Below are 19,961 nucleotides of genomic sequence, written 5' to 3' on the forward strand. Positions count from 1 at the left end.
AGTAATATTTGTGGCAGACACATTTAAGTTTGTTTCACTGATTGGAACGAGGCTTTTAAGGCTGTGGGGTCACGAACAAGCTGAGAAGCGTCTGTGTACAAATGTCGATGGAGCTTTGGCCACTTCGTATTTGTTTGCTTCTTCAGGACAGTTTGGAATTAATTAAGTAATTTGCACCAAAATATGACTCTTGTTTTTACATTGTGGCTGATCGGATGTTTTAAGAATCTTTTTTGTCCCTATTGTTGAAAACTGATACTAATACAATTTGCCTGGAAGTCCATTAAAACCAGCGAACCCATTGTTTTCTGTTCTTCCACTGTATCTGTTAATATGCGACACTAGAGCTGTTTTGCATTATAATTCTAAATAGGAGAAATTTAAGCCTCATTTGCCTTTTCATTAATTACATTCTTTGCTCATTCATTGGGGCATGTCAACATGGACCAGCTAGTAAAAAAGTATAAATATTCAGTAAGATGTGCACAGACCTCATATGACAGCAAACAGCCTTCTGGAGCATGGAGATATAATTGAATGTTCATGCTCCACTCATTGATTGTGGTTTCTCTTCTTCTAGCTCTGCTCCAGTTCTTCATCTGTGGAGGGAACAGATAAAACAAAGATATACTACTGCAATGTAGCTTCATTTTTTCCACAAATGTGATAATAAATTAGTTTCAGTTTGGTTGTCTTTGGTTTTGGAAACTGTTTTTTTTTTTTTTTTTTTTTTTCAAATAAACTGGAATCTTAAACATCAGAGTCAGGGTTAGAGATAAAATACAAAGCCACATAAACAGGTAAAATTAAGGCATTTAATTACAAATAATTTGCTGAATGCTCTGACAGATATTTGGATTTCTCAAATGTTTGACAAAATCATGGCTGGCTTTAAAGAAGACATCTCATTTAAAGTAAAACAAATAAAAAAAACATACAAAATAACCTTTTTTTTTGTGGTGTTCTCAAACTTATTTACACTTTGACACCAAAATAACAATGTTTAATTTCACCTAAAGCTGCAATTCACCCCTTTTTCATTTTATTATGATCAGGAAATGATTTGAGACTCTTTTTCTCTCGTCTGAGCTGTGGCACTGCTGCCCCCTGCCGGCCAGGTTCACACACTACACCCTCAGCTCATAAACCATTAATATTTAGTTCAGGACAATTTCAGAGGGATTTTTCCTTTATGGACGTTAGTACTACATTATACTTCAGATTGACTAAATTTTTTTAATTACAGCGATTAGTGCTGATATTTACCTCACTAAACACATTATGCCTTTGGAAGTTTGGAAGTAGCACAACGTCCATTAGGTGCATTGAAAATATCTTTGCAGATTAAAACAACAGTACCAGTCATCTATGAAAAAACAGAATATGAAATAGGGCACAAAAAACAAAACAAACATTAACGTTAAGAATTCAAATGAAATGAGTTATTCATTAGTCTGCCAACATGAGAATTGAAACCTATCACTTTAAATTGTGTACACGGTTCCTAGTTTTAGTTTTTCTAGTATCTTTTTTTTTCCATTTATATTGCATTTCTTTGTGACCCATTACAACACCACCAAGCTCGTTCTCAGATTGTTCAGGGGTTAACTCTCCATGTACTTCAACAGACGTAAGAAAATGTAGAGTTTAATGAGGACACGTCATCACAGTTCCATTATAGATAGAAAACACACTGACGAGTGAAAACTGTCCCAGATATTATACAAAAACATATCAAGCATTTTTCAGGTCTGACACCGAAGAACTAAGTGAAACATAAGAGAAGTCAGGTGATAATTCCCTCAGGTCCATATTCAGGATCAACACTAAGCTATTAGAATTTACAGAGCTGGAGTAAACAGTCCAGACTATTCAGAAGAGTTTTAAAACCAGGTATGAAGGATTTCCTTTCATTCCTGCTCTTTAGTGCTAAGAAAAGCAAACAGTTTTTTTTTTTTATCTAAAATAACGAGTCTAAAATGACCAAAGATGGATTTACAGATAATTTAGAATGAAAGAAGAAGAAAAACAAAAAGGAAAAACTGAGCACAGATTGAAACCGAATTGCGACGTGGACCCTTCAACCAGCAGGGTCCAAACATCCGTGTCGAGTCTCTGCGGCGGATCAGCGGCGTCTGAAGGCGCGAGAGATTCTCCAGGCGTTGGGCTCCTCGTAGCGGTTGTACAGAGGCTCCAGGCGTTGCTGTTTCTTCTGCTTGCTGAGGCGCGTGGGGTCGGACACTTTGAAGAAGGCGGGAGAAAACTCCACCAGCCAGCGAGGGTCGATGGTGGTCACCTCCCGCATGTACTCCTTGGTCGTCAGCACCAACTCGTGGTACACAACCCTGCATGTGAGAGAGGCCAGAAATTAAACACAGACCATGTTTACATCCTTTTAAAGAGAGGAACATTCAGACGTGAGGTGCTGTCGTACCACTCAGGCTGCCTGTTGAACAGAGCGCTGGAGGGGTGGATGTACACAACTTGCTGATCGATGAGGGTCCTGTAACCTTCTTGAGGATCCTTCTTGGCTGCATTCCTGAAGAAACCACTGCAGATTGCTTTCTGGACTCGCACCGTGGCTTTACCGCAAGACACCACGTCCAATTTATGTCTGAGGAGAAAAGAACACGCTTGTTTATAGCTCTGAAGGTTTTATTTGCCATTAACATTTTATGTGAATTAGGCTTCTTTTATTTGACACCGTGGGTCTGTCTTACCTGTCCATAATACCCAGCATCTGTTTGCGGATGTCCTGAGCTCTGCGCAGGGAGCGGGCCTGGATGAAATTCTCATAACACCAGGGGTTGGAGAACTTGTTGTTCTTCCAGGAGTTGTAGACGGCCAGCAGAGTCAGGTGATCGCCCTCAGGCTGGTGGAACTTTGCCTTCTTCTGGTCAGCCAGGGCCTGCTTGTCCTTTACCAAACAAAAGAAATGATTGGATTAGAAAACTATTTAACACAGCAATACGGATATCCAGGCTGAAGGGGTTGGCACGCAAACCGATGGCTTTAATGGCTGCCATACCTTGGGCCTGTAGAAGACGTTCTGCACCGACAGCATTGACACAATCGTGAGCATCTCTTCACTGCAGCCCAGATGGACGGACATGATCAACATCTTACACAGCATGGGCTCCAGAGGAAACTCAGCCATCTAGGAGGAATTACACCATTGAGCATAAACATAACAGTTTAAACAAACCAGTTGAGACATATTTCTATTTAATCTTCTGCATGTCTACAGCTGAGGGACGGTAAAGTCCTCCTCACCCTTCTACCCAGTCTTGTGAGTAAACCCTCGTCATCCAGAGCTCCCAGAGTGTAGAGCTGTTCCATGGCTGTGATTAGCGTCTCCATGGGAGGAGCGTCCATGAAGTCGAAAGACAGAAGGTCATTGATACCCATTGCCTGGAAGACAGAACACAAATGTAAAAAGTGAATAAAAAATACATCACAAAAGTCAGAAATGTAGAGAAGTAGCTCGGATCTCAGGCTCCATAAAAAGCCGTTAAAGCCGACGGTACCTTCAGAGACAGGACAGTGCTGGCCAAGTTGGTTCTCTGGATCTCAGGCACGTTGGTGGTCAGCATCTCGTCTCTGTAGGCTCTCTCAGTGTACAGCCTATAACACTTCCCGGGTCCTGTTCTGCCGGCGCGACCGGCCCTCTGCTTGGCCTGAGCCTGAAATCGAAAACAATCATTGTTACACGTCAGAAGAAAAAACATTTGCAAACACAATTAAAACATTGGGGAAGTTCCCAAGTTTCATTTTGTTACATTATTAACTTCATGAACAACAAATACTCTCGTACCTGTGAGATTGGAGTCACCACCAGCTGATCAATGCCAGTCTTGGAGTTGTAAACTTTCTGCTTGACAAAGCCAGGATCCACCACGTAATAGATCCCATCGATGGTCAGAGAGGTCTCTGCAATGTTTGTAGCAATGACAACCTGAAGAGAAGAACATCAGGGCATTATACATTGGTTTTGACTTACTAAATAACAACCTGTACCAAAACCTGTACCCTGTGTTTAAAGATCATTGTGAAGGTACCTTTCTGCTGCCTGGAGGTGCTGGGTCAAAGATCCTGGTCTGCATCTCACTGGGCAGGGCAGAATAAACTGGCAGAATAATCAGTTCAGGGACATCAGGCCCCAGTGACTTCATCCTCTCATACAGGATCTCACAGGCAGTGTCGATCTCTTCCTGTCCAGTTAAAAACACCAGGATGTCACCTGAGCAGAGACGAGACACAAGAGAAGGTTAATGATGCAAAAGCCTCGTGGTAAGAACAACACCTGTGTGTATTTAAGATTAAAGTCGTACCTGGGGGCTCAGTCAAATGAATCTGCATGACGGTGATGAGACTGGCGTCCAGGTAGTCCGTCTCAGGTTCTTTGGTGTAAAGAACCTCCACTGGATACGTTCTGCCAGGGATGGTGAAGATGGGCGCTTCGTAGAAATACTGAGAGAACTTCACGGCGTCCAGCGTGGCCGAGGTCACAATCAGCTTCATGTCTGTGCGCTTCTGTACGGTCTACGAGAACAAAGGTGAAATCTTCAGAATCCCTTTCAATTCTCACATTTGGACAAAAACAAAACATACATACACGAACCATTGCTTACCTTCTTAAGGAGACCGAACAGGACATCGGTGTGGATTGTCCTCTCGTGGGCTTCGTCCAACATGATAATGGCATACTGACCCAACTCAGAGTCAATCAAACACTCTCTCAGCAGCATACCGTCTGTCATGTACTTGATCACCGTCTCAGGGCTGGTGCAGTCCTCAAAACGGATGGTGTAACCCACCTGGAAACACAGAAATGATGAGTTGCTCCGCTCCGTGGAACAAATCTCTGAAAACAAAATACTGTAGATTTAAACATTTAAGTTTAAATAGCTCACCTCTTGTCCAAGACAACAACCATACTCCTCAGAGACTCTTTTGGCCACGGACATGGCCGCCACACGACGGGGCTGCGTGCAGCCAATCTTCCCCCTGGTGGTGTAACCTGCCTCCGCCAGGTACTGAGTGATCTGTGTGGTTTTCCCAGAGCCAGTCTCTCCGATGACAATTAGAATCTGGTTGTCATGAACAGCCTGTAAGGGATTAACATGCAGACAGCAGAGGTTACAAACCCATTCCCCTTTATGAATTTAATCAATCTGGACGGGGATGATGCCAGAATGGGTAAATAAAAACGTCAACAGAAAAGTAATACTGCACACACTTCCACCACCTGCGTTGTGGCACTTGCCATTTTGTGACATTTCTGCGAGCATAGTTAAATACCACACTTCATCAGCACCAGAAGAAAGAACGGAAAATAAAAATGAAGGATGAAATCTGGTTATTTACACACGGCAGATTTCTCCTATCAATGCTCCTAAAAAGCGCAAATTAACTTAAGCATCAACATCTGGTTGTTAAAAGATGATCACATTCTCAAAAGAAGCTCATCAGAGTCATTTAGAAACTCCCGTCTGAAGCGTGCAACTAAATGTCTGAAAACTCTGCCTTGGAGTTTGGATTTCAAACTGTAATCAACCTGAATGAGCTGCTCCTTCAGCTTGTAGATGGGCAGACTCTCCCTCTGCTCCAGGATAGAGAGCTGTGTCTTCTTTCCATAGGACGCCTTGTTCCCTCCAAAAGCATGCTTCTTCCATTCTGGGATGTCATTGGGCATCATGCCAATGCCTCTCATGTTGGCGGCAATCTGCCTGCCGTCAACTGCAGAAGAAGAGAAGAAGAAGTTCACTTGACAATGAAGCGATGAACGTGTCTATTCCAACTAAAATGTGTGGGTTACGCCGGGATAAAGCCCACCAATGAAAACCTTAGGGCTACAGAGAGCATACAGACACACTGAACCACTGCAAGACTATTCCATCCGGCCAGATGGGGGGCTGCAGGAAGCCAGATAAACATCACCAGTACTGGAAAGCCTGAGGGGCTCTGTCTGTCAGTGTGGAGGAAGTGTGTGGTTTTTGTAAAGCAGGGCATATGCACAGACTCCAAGATGAATTCTGATTTTTGAAACCTAGTGCCCTAAAGAAAAAAAACATTTCTCAATGACATCTAAACGCAGAGTTTACGAGAACCAATATGCTAATTGAATTGAAATATATATTTATGTTGATGACTTAATCTCCAGCATCTGTGTCCTAATAAATGATGTAATGAGTGTGTCTAATAGATTTCTAACCGTCTGGCAGCGGGTCGACCCAGTGTTTGTTCAGCCCCATGGGGATGGAGTCCATCTCTGCCTCGCGTGCAGCCTGCTTGAGCTCTCGTCGCTCCTTAGCCAGAGCACTCTGCATCATGGCGGCCTGGGACAGGGAGCCATCTGGATTCTGTAAAGAGCAGAGGGAAGCCAATTGCTCATTAGATGTTCAAATTTCAATGCAAATTAAACATACGTACACATAAAAATCACAGCGAAAAATGTAACGCTGTGTAGGAGATGGTGTCAAATGTAGTACCATCCTCGTAGTTTCAGACATTGTTCTAAAGGAAAATATGATCCGTCCTGAAATATGATTTACCTTGACAATCTTGACAGGACTCATGTCCATGCTTTGTTTGGTGTGTCCTCTAAGGAATGGTGGTTCCTCCTCAACCAGCTCAATCTCCAGATCTTCGTCTGTATGAAAAGAGTAAACCAAACAGTAAACAGTCAGCGCTCAGTCATTGGTTATGTAGGACCAGACAATAATCCTCGACAACACTAAATTTGTCCAAGAGAAGACTGTATTTTTGAACTTATTAAACCTTTACTTTTCCCCCCTCTCCAGTGTGCACTGTCCTTAAATGACGGCTGCTGCAACACTGCATTTTTCCCCGACTGTGGGATAAATAAAGGATTATCTTTTCTTAAGACAGAGCCAAGTTTTCTCCATTGCTGCATCCATGGATTCCAGCTTTGCTCATCTTTTCAAACGCTTATTTGGTTGTTTTGCTATCTCCATGTTTCCATCCTGCCTGGAAACTTGAAACGTTACCAGATCCTTACTCAATTTGAGGCAAACATATGAATGCATTTATTCCGACCAGAGAGAAACAATCAGGGCGTTTAAGGGTTATTCGCATGATAAAACCTTGATAATTATTCATTAACATGGGCTTACGTCACCCCTCTCAAACTGATGTCCATGTAAGGACAACAAATGCAAATGTTGGTTCTCATCCACCAGCTACTTACATAACTAAATATTTTAGTTGTTACTACCTAAATTAAAAGTAATCACCTGTTACAGCCACTTGGTTTCACATTTCACATAAAGTTTTTTATAAATATTACTTACCCTCTTCATCGTCAACCTTAGGAAGGATTCCTGTCTCATCATCAAAATCAGGGAATTCTTCTTTGGACAGAACGTTGGCAGCAATCATCTGAGGGCAGACACACAGCATGAGTAAAATGCTAAAATAATGTGTCAAACAGGATTAATCGTTTTCCCCCAAACACTCAAATGAATCTTGTCCCACTCTGAACATGTGCCCACCTGTTTGATCTCCCATTTCTCGGGGTCGGAGATCTTTGTCAGCCTCTTGCGCTCCAATGTATCATCCTGCTCCAGCTCAGGAGCGTGTCCCAGGTTCAGGTTGCTCGGTCGGTCTGGATTCCTCATTGAGATGTCGTCTCCTCCATCTGGGCCTACGTTCCTCCTCCTGTTGGGGTTCAGGTCTTCTCCAGTCTCTTGGTCCACATCCTGGCAAAAAGAGGAGGAACATATATCATAAAGATATAATTAATTACAATCCAATAGTTTTTTTATGAACGGACCAGACTGGGTCATTTCCACACAAAGTCCAATTCATTTTGCTTTTCTTCTCAATAAATCTGTGTGTTTTCTTACCTTCATACTGAGACTGGTCTTGGAGCCAGTGAAAGACAGAACCTTGACTTTGACTCTTTGACCTTTGCTGACCACATCAGCCACATTAGCTACACGGCCCTCTCTACGCAGCTCGGAAATATGGACCAAACCCTCCCATCGTTTTCTAGAAATTAGAAAATAAATCATGGTTGAGCTTATAAATGACAAGACATATAAACCACCAGTATCCACCAGGCCAAGCTGAAGTTAAGTAACAGGCGTTGACTTCATACTGACCGTAGTCCCTCCAGTTGAACAAAGCATCCAAACTGCATGATGCTGGTGACTTTTCCATTGTAGATGTCGCCAACAGAAGGCTCCTCTGGCGGAGGGCGATCCACGTGTTTGTCCTTCCAGCGGTCTGAGTCTCTGTCTTGGTCCTTCTTAGGGCTGGGTGAGCGCTCGGACCAGCGGGAAGATTTATCTCTTCTTTTGCCGCGATCACGATCTCTGTCTCTATCCCTGTGCCTGTCTCTATCTCTATCTCTGGAGCGAGACCTGGATCTGGAATGTGATCGGGAACGATGCCGCCTCTTCCTGTCCTTGTCCCGATACCTGTCTCGGTCTCTGTGTCTGTCTCTTTCTCTGCTTCTGCTGCGACTTCGACTGCGGTGTTTACTTTTTTCTGACCTGCGAGAGTAAGTGGGACATATGTCATAACTCACCATACTGTACTAAAAAAACAAAACAAGTTCAGCTGACACAAACTCCACAGATATCTGGTCTTTATAGTTTACTAACTTAGATTTATTTATAGAAATTCTGTATCCTGTAGCATTTTTATTTCATGCATTTAACAATATAGCGGACAAATGAGATGTGTCCAGTTGTCTTACCTGTTCTTGCTTGCTTTGGAGTCTGACCCACTGACACTGGGCATAAACATTTCCAGTTCTTTCATGGCATCAGCTGCCACTTTCACATCATCTTCATCCAGTAGCTTCTGATTTTTTTTAAACAAACAAACAAACAAAAAAAAAAAATAGTAATTAGTAACGCACCCATCATTCACTAGGCAACATTTTAGTTTTCCTAATATTCAGTTTAAAGACTGACGAGGGCTGTACAGCAGGCAGCATAGCGGAAAGGGGATATTGAATTTAATGAAACCATTTTGTAGGGCTGCAGTCAACCAAAGAAAATCTTTTGACTTTTCAACTAATCGATCGGTCAGGATATGAAAATTGTTTGTTACTGCTTCATTCAATAATCAGCCACAGTGCACTCAGAGCAATCCACATGGTAGCATTACTGGCCTATATTTGTTTTAAATGTTCAACAATGGCTGGTATTTGCATGATATTAAACAATGTTATCGCTTAAATTCAAACACAACACAAACAAACAATTCAATAGGTGACAAAGCCTCAAGTACAAAAACAAAAAAACAACAAAGGTGCTCATCTTTAGGATTAGGTGAAATGCCATGTTCATTGTTGAGCTTTTCTCCATTAAGAAAGTAATGGCAATTGTCCAACCGGTGACAATTTGTTCAGGCAACATATTACCCATCCAACTGAGTAGCCGACACGAAGACTACTTTGACACCGCTAACGCACAACCTTAGCGACACGTGGATGTGGAGCACAATTGCATTCGAGCCGAATTCAAAGTGATTCCATAATCACAGGATACAAAACTATTTTTTATTATCAATAATGAACACAAAAAAATAAATAAATAACTCGGCTTCTCCTTGATAAATGTGGAAATCCATAACAACCCTAAAATGAAGATATTGCCACACACTGCTGTGTAAAGGTAATAACAGCATGTCAAAGAGACATGATCAACAAATAGTGGACTGAAGTAGCTCACCTTTGGTTGTGGGTCATTCGGTCTGCAGAGTGCCGGAAACAACTCCTTCAACTTGTCCTTTTCCGTCTTCGGCTTAACCGAATCTTCCACAGCTGAAAGAGGTGGATATTGATTATTTAAGAAGAGATGCATGTTAGCAATCTTAATTTTAGAGACATTTTAGTACGGCTGTTTGCCAGCAACCTTTAACTAAGATGAACAGATAGCTGCTAAATGGTAGATTCAGCTTACCTTTACTTGTAGATGCCTTGGATGGAGGCCGCATAGTCTGAATGAGCCTGAGCAAATTACTGATGAGGGAATCCTACAACAAACACGATAGAGAAATTAAGTTAGTGACCAAGTCGAGCCAGTTAAAAGTTAGCGTTAATATTGCCCTTTGACAATTAACTTACTGTGAATTCGGCTCCATTTTGCAGCAATAGCGCTTTAAACCCATCAAAACTTGGTTGTTTTTCAGCGAGGCTGATGACAAATTCAGCTGCGAAGCAACGAAATAAGAAATTAGACAGGACGTTAGCTCCAACTCTACCGTTGGTGGAAACAAATGGCAGCAAGCACCAATTTTAGCTCTAGTGAGGTGTTATTTCAAATATATGAACATAATTAACAATATACTTTAGTCTGTGGCAAAGTCTAAAAAGAAATTAAACTAGTGGAAAACATGCCAGCTTACAAAGTTAACAGTTAACACAGAGGCTAGCTAGCAAACAACGGCTAGTTAGCACCAGCTAGCTACCTGGCTTTACAGTTAAGAGCCCCAAAATACTCACCTAAGTCTTTGTCACTTATCCCAAGGTGGTTGTCAAGTTCCGTACATACTTTGGACACCAACGACAAATACTCAAGCTGAGATAATTCGTCGACGCCGCCGTCTGCCATTCTCCACGTCTCGTGTTGTTGTTCAGGGAACGTAGACGCCGACGGACATATTGGATGTGGGCAACTTCCACTTCCGCCTTTAACGGAAACGCTGTGCGTTGGGGTCACGCGCGTTGTTGCCCCTGCGCATCACAAGATGGCGCTAAAGGTCCTAACGATAAATTCTTTTTTTTTTTTTTTTTTTTAACCATGGATATCTGCACATGTTTTCAGTTACTGTTCTATATCTATCTACCATTTGGGGTTTAGCAACAGACATAAAAATATTCAAAGGTCATATATCAAATCAAAAGCCATATGAGGTTTCTAGCCGATATGCTTTTCACCTTGTTTTATGAATTGGAGTGTGTGAATATGTGCACAAATTATATATGTTTTATGAGCTGTCTACAGTACAGTAGTAGCTATAGCTTTAGGGGAGGGGGGTTACAACTAAATATTTTGTATAGTCTATTTGGCATGCTCAAAAAGCTCTTTTCTCATCCCCCTTCACGTGAATCATATTACATGGGCCGCTGAACTAGTGTCCTTGATTGCAAGGGTTTTGTTAACCATTAGCAAATGGGAGGCTTGCAGGACGGCTTGAAGTCTTATAGCAGAAAATGACTGCCCGTGGATATCTACAGTTCAGGTGTCCACATACTTATGTCAGCGCAGCTGATGTCAAACTACTATGTAGGAGTCATAACAATCAGACTTATGAACTCTTGGCGTCTTACTTTAGATTTGATCTTGGCCAGTACACAAAGTGGCTCTACATATGGTCATGATTCATGGTTCTGCACTCACTAACTGGTTTATCTCTCTTGGAGTCTTCTTGGACGCGCAGTCCAATAAATCAGCGCTGCATGTTCTATCACTCACGCTGTCATCGCACTGCATTGTACAAGGTGAGCTCTGTTTTTGTTGGGAGCACTAGTGATGCAGAAGAGACGTCCGTCCTCCCCGTGTCCTGGGATAACCTTCCATATACCTCCTGGTGAATTTGAAACTCTCTGACCCAGCCTCATGGAACCTCCCACACATTCACATGTGCACACTGTCCTCTGTCTGTTTACTCTACATATTCCCGTCTGTGTCTACTTGGCTCCCTACCTTTAATCTCCTTATTAAATCCAGTCCTCATTGCCTATAAACACACCACTTATTTAACCCACCGGCGTTTCATTCCTGACAAAGGAGCCTGCGTTTCACCTGACATTCACGTAAATTGCGGCATTTCATAGTTTTTCAGAAAGAACATTATGTCCGCATGTGTCCTGCCATGTCACATCAGACAAGCTTCTTTAATGGTGGCTAATTGTGTTTGCTTCACTTGGCATTTCTGCTCTTGCTTCTTTTAAAAGCATGCGTTTTACATTTTCATGTCTTGCCATGTTGACTTAGGCCGTAATGGATTCTCGCAGAGGTGGTTCCTGGGAGGTCACTTTCCTCAGAAATCCCACACAATCTTTTCCAAGTCAGTGTGTGTTTGTATTTATTTATTTATTTTTTGGTTATTTTTTTGTTTTTTTTAAGTATTTCTTACCCTACTGTTCAAAACTACAATCTGGCTTTTATTTAGCTGTTCATCTTTTATTACTGTCTCAATAATGAAAAATGCATTTTTCCTGTAAGCCCAAAGCTCAAAGTTTGTGCACCTCGTGGCCAAAAGTACGTGGACAGCAGAACGTTGCACCCATATGCAATGTGCTGCTATATGAGAGCCCCCCTCCCCTCTTCTGCAAAGCCTTTCCTGGAACCTGACTGCAGAGAGCATTAGTGAGGTCCAAAACTGATACTGGATGAAAAGCTTGAAGTTGGATTCCTCCTGTTGAATGAGGTCGAGGTAAGAAAATATGGGTCTGGCTTTGTGTGCCAGAGCAGTGTCGTGTCAAAATAAGGAAAGACCATTCCCAAACTGTGGACACAAAAATGGAAAGTAAGTAAATAACTGAGTTAAAAGACACGCCTGCCGTCACATCTACAGCTTAATAATTAACACAGTGCTTGTCCTTTGTTTAAGCCACACAAATCTAGAGAAATCAGTTTTGAAGCTCAACGTGGTGGCACTGGGAGTCGCCATATCAGCTTCACAACCTCGGCACACACCTGTCCCCTCAAAGTAAATCTTCACATTATAAAATAAAATTCAGCAAAAAAAAAAAAAAAAAATTAAAGCAACAGATACAAATTCCTTTTTTTTTTGTACCATGCTGTACATATGTTTTAACATTGAGCTCTATGGTGATTGCCAGGCTTTTGGAGCCTGCCTCAAGCGGCCATTTGGGGAACTGCAGTTTTTGGCACTATGCCTTTATGTGTAATATCTGAGAGCGACTTCTGGCGTGAAAAACACAATGAGCCAAGAGACCCAGAACCCCAAGCTAAGTGGAAATGCTGAGTCTTTTTTTATATATCTACATATATATATATCATTCGTGGATTAATCACTACAAGTTGCTCTTGCCATACTCTTTTCAACTTTGATTACATTTCTTAGTGAACAGACAGATGCGGTGTGTCCCCGGAGTCGTGTTTTCACAGTCAATACATTTTTGTTTGCCAAAAAGTTCTCATTACATTAGCAGTGCTTTTAGACCGAGGTTTACTTTAGATAGTCCCCTCCACTGCCTCAACTTTGAAAGCATATCAGTTTCTCTGGAATGGGGTCGTGTGAGGTACTTATCCACAGTCCAGTGGCTTCAGCTACAGATCAGAAAAGACTGGCAAGGTAATGCAGTGACAATACTGTAAATACGATGCACACTCTCAACTGCTAGAAATATTTTTAGCTGGGTTTTGTTTTAGGTGTCTAAAATACATCTGCAGCCGTGCCTTGCTTGGCTTTGGTTGTGGTACTCTCTGCTTTCATTGCATACCGCCCACCATCTACTGTAGGTAAAACACTGACTATAATTAGCTACCTCACATAACCTAGCTCACATAAAAAAAATAAAAAAAAATTTAAAAATGCCTTGTGACCAACAGATACGAGGCTGATGTCAGGCTTGTCTTCTAAGTTTCAGAAAGACAACAGGATTTCTCAAAAGGTCAAACCATTCCCCTAAGACTTGTCTTTGTGCTCGCTAGTTATTGGACATGGTTGTCTGCATACTATTGTTTAACTAAGTAATCAACTACAATAACAAAAGCATAACAGAGGAACAGGGGGAACAATCTGCTACTTCAGGCGGGCTGAGCCCTTTAAGCTTCTCCTAAGAATCTGTTTATTTTCTCTCTTTGTCCATTTACGCACTTTGCCGGGAATACAGCCAATGTTTATAAAAAATGTTCCTCAAATACCACCCTTCTTCTCTTTCACTTTCTCTGTGGGCTTTCGTGATTATGTATATATGTTCAGTTCCAGGGGCCATTTAAGGGCATTTCTCTCAGTCCTCACCTGACCTGATTTGAGGGGAAGCTGGGAAATGTATGGGCAAGGGTGGGGAGACGGGGAAGTGGGTGGGCTCACGCTTACATAACGCGCGATGATGTATGCAGGACACATGGCTGCCCTTATACGCGATTTCTGTGGGGAGAGTTGATGACACAGGAGGGGGAGAGGATTAGCCAGACTGAGGAATAGAAATGGGAAGAGGAAAAGAGAGAAAGCTTCCGTTGGATCTGATCCATGAAAGATTCTTTTGAAGGAGAGTGAGCATACATGAGAGTGAAAGAGGCAGAGTGGGAGAGGTATTAGCAGGCTGTTGTCTCTGCCCCAAATAATAATCTCAATACTTGGCTTCGCATTCTTCTACTCCACTCTTCTGGTAAACAACATATACTCATGTCTGCGTTCTTTTGAGCCAAAATGGAGAAATCTGCTGTGGACTGACACGAATAAGCTGTGCAAGGTACAACATGTGCTTTGTGGAGCTACAGCTGCCCGTTTGCCTGCACCTATGTATATGAAGAAAGCCTGGAAAAGCAGGTTGGACAAATAAGAGTCTGCAAACAGTCTTTGTGATCCGAGCATATACTGCAATTGACAGCACAGCTGTCTGCAATGTTCTCCTGCTGCTGAGTGGAAAATTCCTGCTATGACTGAGCATGAAGCATGTGTATGTGAGGGAGGGAGGGACGGAGGGAGGGAGGGATGGAGGGAGGGACGGAGGGAGAGTGTATGTGCATGACACATGCACCAGAGAGAGAGAGAGAGAGGAAAAGAGGAGGGCGATCGGAGGGGGCTGGGTTACCGTCCAAACAGCCTGTGAGGGATTGGTTGGCGGAAAAGCTGCCTTTGTGAGATCACAGCCCCCACAACAGCTTCCACCTACATAGCGGACTTCAAGTGAAAAGAGCCACCCAGCCTGCAGCCAATTAATGGGGAAAAAAGTGGACTTAAGAAAGTGGAGGCTTGAAATCATTCACACTCACCTGCTACACACTAAAAGACCCAATTACACAGTTCTCTATATGAGTCACTGTGAACTACCCACTTGTGACTGCAGCTACAGTAGCTGAGGAAAGCAGAGTAGCTTGAATCACAGCTCCTGGCCAAGTTAGAGTGAACAGTGATATTAATAATAACAATAATTATAAAGCTCTTTATAAAGCTTTTTACACAGGATGGATATCTTTCAAACTTTTATTCATGTTAAGTATGTGCCAGTCAATAATGTTGGTTATTTATTAATGTTAAGGGTGAATATTATTATAAGTATCAGTGGCTGAAATAAACTCTCCAAGGTTAAAACAAAAGTATGAAATGAGCAAATTGTAGAGAGTAACCCACAAATAATTACAAGGAGGCTCAACATTTCCACTTAGCTTGAGCCTCTGGGTCTTTTAGCTCATTGATTTCCTGCCAAAAAAATCACCCTCATCGGCTGTTCTTGGCACAAATCAACAAACCGAATGCAAGCTGGTTAGCTAATAATACACAGACAGAGCCTGATGCGTTCGTAACCCACATGAACACATAAATAATAATCCACCCACCACGCACCTGAATGAATTATTTTTTCAGATTTAGAGATCTGCTACTAATCCTGCATAACGTGTGTGTACTGGTGGGAATTATGATGTGATAACACAAATACGATAAGACGGCGGCATAAATAAACATTCATTAAGAGCTAAAGCCGGTAGGAAAATGGCAGCGTGTTTTTCCACTATAGCCCTGACGTTGGACACTGAAAACTCCAAACTAATGATGTACTTCTTCTTTTTCTCCTACAAGCTAATCATTTTCTTATCAATTATGTAAGCTGCTATTTCATTTATTTCACCCAGCCCATCTGACTTGTGGATTATTCGCTGTGTTTGTGGATATAACAGTTGTCTGAGCTTTAGTATGACGAACACGGTGGAGCGTTGAGCTGCAAATCTTTCCGCCAGGGACTGGTGGAGACCAAACACAGAGATGAAAGAAGTGTTGCCAAGCCAGACTTTCCCCCACCCACTAAATTTTAGAGGCATAAAGTTGGACTGGACAAACTCTGTTGGTCACAAATCGAATAACTGACGGGAACATTTCCTCCTCCTCCCCACCAGGTGGCGATATGTGTCATTTCAGCGGGTTAATATGGCCCTCTTTCCAGTTGACCTAATGTGTCATATAACAAACAACTAGAGTTGTTCATGCGGCAGACCGGCATTTTAAACAACAACGCGATGGGTAATAGTACAACTTTTTTTAATCTTCTACATAATGTGCGTTCTACTTATGGTGCAGATAAGATGCGAGCTATCTCTCAGGTGGTTCTTCCACAGCCTCTGTTTACCTCGTTCTTCTGGGTGGGTACCAGATCTGCTCGGCTGAGTATCCGATGCTTCCAGATGACGCAATGACGTACGGGATGTTGACATTGCATTTTATACTTGGTTGGACAACAGGAAGAAGAGGAAGCGGAAGAGAGGTTAGCAGTTTTAGTGGTCAGAGGTTGTTATTGAAGTAGAGCAACTTAGCAGTTTTGTTTTGTACTTTTATTCTTTGGATCAATTCATAAAAGGTGTATTTTTATTTAGTCTTTTGCAGGATAAAACTTCTTAAATCTTTTCACTATACAAATGAATGGATTGAACTCGAATAATCTCGTCATTTTATTACTTTATTTTTTATGAATGTGCTGTCATCATATTTTTTGTGTTTTGTGGAAAATTAAAAATTATAAATAAAAAAAATTATCGGGCTATGTCTTCCAAACATATTGTGAAAAATAAATTAAACTCGTGTTGTCCTACCACAAACCGGTCACGCAGTCCGAGCTGAGTGGAGCCGAATGGAGCAGAACATGTAGTCAACGTCACCTGGAAGTGCTGGAAACTCTGAGCAGAACTAGTACCTACTTTCTTGGATGTTTTTGTTCCACGGTCATACGCCAGCACAAAGGTTGTGAGCATGCGCACACGCATTGTCCAGTTAAAGTCTGATTAAGGCGTATACGTGCTGGAGAAAATCGATTTCCAATCACATTATCTGGGTGTCTTAATCGGATAAGGAGAACTTTTTCACGTGCATGTAAATGTACTGAGTGATTGTGCTCCAGCAAGGATCTGTCTGGCCAGTCAAATCATCTGGGTGGGGTTTATGCGATGAAGGACAGAACATCCAAGGATTTGAATTTGTTTACAAGAAAAAGGTTCTAGGACATAGAAGAATTGAGCCCGGCTCCACTGTGTTAGTTTGAACACCTGCCATGTGTAAAATAAGCAGCTGTTACTTCAGCCATCAGCTTCACTGACACCAAGTGGAGTTGGTGAATATTTAACTTTGTGATAATCAAACCTATTTCATAATACGTTACTTCTGTAGTGTGAACGGCGTGTTCCTGCCATGGAATATTTCTGTGCAAATTACCAGCTGCACTTTTCTAACTGCATCTTCATCACCAGATATTCATTTAGGTTTGACCACACATTTTGAGGATAAATGGTTCATCCAGGGCAGCATTTGGACACCAGATGGTGACACACCGTCAGACTGCGCATAAAGTGACCTTATATAACCCGGCCCTTCAACGCAGACCTTTACCCCACTTCATCGTTTACATTTTCTCCTCTCACAGGTCAGGCTCCAACTTCGGTCCCTGTTTGGATGGGGAAGCTGCACACGGAAGTCTTCTGCCATAAATCTCGTTTTATGTGGTAACTTCCTGCCTGTGGAAATACTAATCACTCCACATTTCTACTGTATGGGCTTAAGGTGTTACCAGAGCTGATGGCAGACTTTACATAATTTGCTGAGCTGCTAATCCCAACTGCCCCCATACTGTTAAAGGGTATATCACTAACACATGACAACGGGTATTAGAAAGTAGGTGGAAAACGAACCCCCCCCTTTTTTTTTTTTTAATAAAATTAGTTTTTTAATAATTCCGTTACAGTGGAACACACTGGAGCTGACAGATGGGCCAGCAACCCATCAGCAGCCTGCGATAGTGTGACAGCAAACTCACTCCAAATTGAAGAAGTCGCGCCTTGTGTGTGTCTGCGGGAAACCTCACAGCACACCATCTGAGTTGATTTGTCAATAAGTCAGACAGGATGAGCCGCGACATGCCGCTGATAAACTGAGCAGCGCTGCCAGCACCCGTCTCTCCGCCCCGACGCTGATTCGACCGGACAAATTTCATTCACTCCTCATTTAACCATTCCCTCAGCCCACGGAGTTGCAGCTGTAAAGAACATCGTTTTTCAATTATGCAAATACTTCTCACCAAACGGAGGTGCGCACATACCACCGGCGTACATCGCCGCCCTTAATCTAAGCAGGATTAAGTGCTCATCTTGGATTATGGCGATCGGGGACATTTACATTTTCATCTATTATGACTGGAGAACTGGCTGAGCGAAGTTTCAATGTGCTCGTGGAGGGATGATGCAGACCAGGTATGTGCAGAAAATCATTTTTCATTATCACATACGGCGGCCTCTTCAGGATCACCAATTTGATGTCATTTGCAGGTGTATAGAAAAGGTGAAAAGTCCAATTAGGAACATCATCACAAGTTCTGTCTCAACTCCTCAATGGCCAATTTGAGCTATTTCTGCTGCTCCATTGACTTCATAACACTTCCCTCCTTCTCACTTTGTCATAAATCCCTTCATTTTCCACTTCACTGTGACTACCCTTCATTTGCCTCAGCCTTTTTACTCCACCAACAGCACATTGAAGTCTTAGATGAAGGTGCTAATCTCACCTGTGCAAGCTAATGCGCTAACATTAGCATGTACATACACTGATCAGCCACAACATTAAAACCACTAACAGGAGAAGTAAATAACATTGACCATCTCGTGACAATTCATTGTTCTGTTGGGAAACTTTTGGACCTGGCACTAGTGTGGGTGTTACGTAGACATGTACCACCCACCTAGACCAGAGCAGACGCTTTCACCCCATAGCAATGGCACTCCTTTATGGCAGCAGCTATTCAGCAGGATTCAACCTGACACAGAAACACACACAAAAACAGTTTAGGAACAACCCAAAAAAAGACCTGGCCCTCAGATTCACTAGATCCCAAACTGATAAAGTATCTGTGGGGTGACCCACAGAAGCCCCTCCCCTCAGCCCATAGGACCCAAGTGTTTATCACATATACTGTGACATAAATACACGTGTCCTTATGTTCCGAGCAGTAATAACTACCTTCAAATATGGCAGCACGATCAAAGAGAAATGAGATGATGACAAGAGAGGTGTTTGTGGGTTTCATTTATTAGTCCATTGATGCACACCTTCCAGCACACGGCTTAGCTGGCCGGCGAACCGAGAGCCAATAACAGACCAAAGAGCCAACGAGATGTAAATTTAGTCACATATTTATTACATAAATATATAGTAAAATAGACCAGCGACAATTACCATAAAAATATCTTCCTTTAAAACCCTGACCATAAACAAAGATTTGAAAATCACACATTGACATTTACAAACACGCTGATTGTCTGGACCTGGTTTAAGCAGCCCACCACATAAACCTGACATCACACCACCCACTGGACTTGTATTTCGGAGAAAGAGGCAAAAAGGGGGGGGTGAGGGTTGGTGGTGGGTGCTCAGGAACAGCGGGGGGGGGGGGGGGGGGGGGGGGGGGGGGGGGGGGCGATTGGGTAAATGCAGGGAGGGCAGGTCCAGGTGAGGAGGGGTTTGGTGCGATGAAGGTGCGGGTGGTGTGAGAGGAGATCACAGTAGATATTCGGAGGTTTTCCTGCGGGTGTGTTATGTTTTATTTGAAAGACGAGACAAGTGAGTATTTCTTTAGCACAGAGTGTCACCTAAAGCTTAGCTGTATGTCCTTGCATGTACCCCTGTGCTCCGTGGGAATGAATCCTGAATATTGTTTATTTGCCAGTTTGCATGCCAGTGACACTGACGTCAGCTGAGAGGTACATAAAAAGAGAACCAAATGAGAAGAACAAATCCTAGGTCTAATAGTATTT

General features: G+C 42.5%; 1 protein-coding gene across 1 annotated transcript; it reads right to left on the reverse strand.

Annotated features, from left to right (window-relative positions):
- Positions 1 to 801: 801 nt before the first annotated feature.
- On the reverse strand, positions 802 to 10,655 carry dhx8 (DEAH (Asp-Glu-Ala-His) box polypeptide 8). Its single transcript, XM_047610073.1, has 23 exons — positions 10,481 to 10,655; positions 10,103 to 10,188; positions 9,939 to 10,011; positions 9,708 to 9,799; positions 8,726 to 8,832; positions 8,127 to 8,519; positions 7,869 to 8,013; positions 7,515 to 7,721; positions 7,314 to 7,401; positions 6,555 to 6,652; positions 6,215 to 6,362; positions 5,558 to 5,739; positions 4,914 to 5,108; positions 4,632 to 4,817; positions 4,332 to 4,542; positions 4,059 to 4,240; positions 3,815 to 3,955; positions 3,528 to 3,683; positions 3,274 to 3,411; positions 3,029 to 3,157; positions 2,721 to 2,917; positions 2,435 to 2,614; positions 802 to 2,345 (listed from the first exon to the last, which is right to left on the reverse strand). Exons 1-23 carry the CDS (start codon positions 10,587 to 10,589, stop codon positions 2,126 to 2,128), a joined length of 3,663 nt encoding a protein of 1,220 aa, XP_047466029.1. The 5' UTR covers positions 10,590 to 10,655; the 3' UTR covers positions 802 to 2,125.
- Between the last annotated feature and the right edge of the window lie 9,306 nt (positions 10,656 to 19,961).

This window comes from Mugil cephalus, chromosome 16 (assembly GCF_022458985.1).
Source record: "Mugil cephalus isolate CIBA_MC_2020 chromosome 16, CIBA_Mcephalus_1.1, whole genome shotgun sequence".
Taxonomy (NCBI): domain Eukaryota; kingdom Metazoa; phylum Chordata; class Actinopteri; order Mugiliformes; family Mugilidae; genus Mugil; species Mugil cephalus.

What these genes read in the sequence shown, in the direction of transcription:
- dhx8 (XM_047610073.1), bottom strand. Translation starts at nt 10,589, where the DNA reads ATGGCAGACGGCGGCGTCGACGAATTATCTCAGCTTGAGTATTTGTCG. An exon ending in GGTCGACCCGCTGCCAGACG is followed by an intron (nt 5,740 to 6,214) that starts GTTAGAAATCTA and finishes CTTCTTCTGCAG; the next exon opens with TTGACGGCAGGCAGATTGCC. An exon ending in TGTTCGGTCTCCTTAAGAAG is followed by an intron (nt 4,543 to 4,631) that starts GTAAGCAATGGT and finishes TTGTTCTCGTAG; the next exon opens with ACCGTACAGAAGCGCACAGA.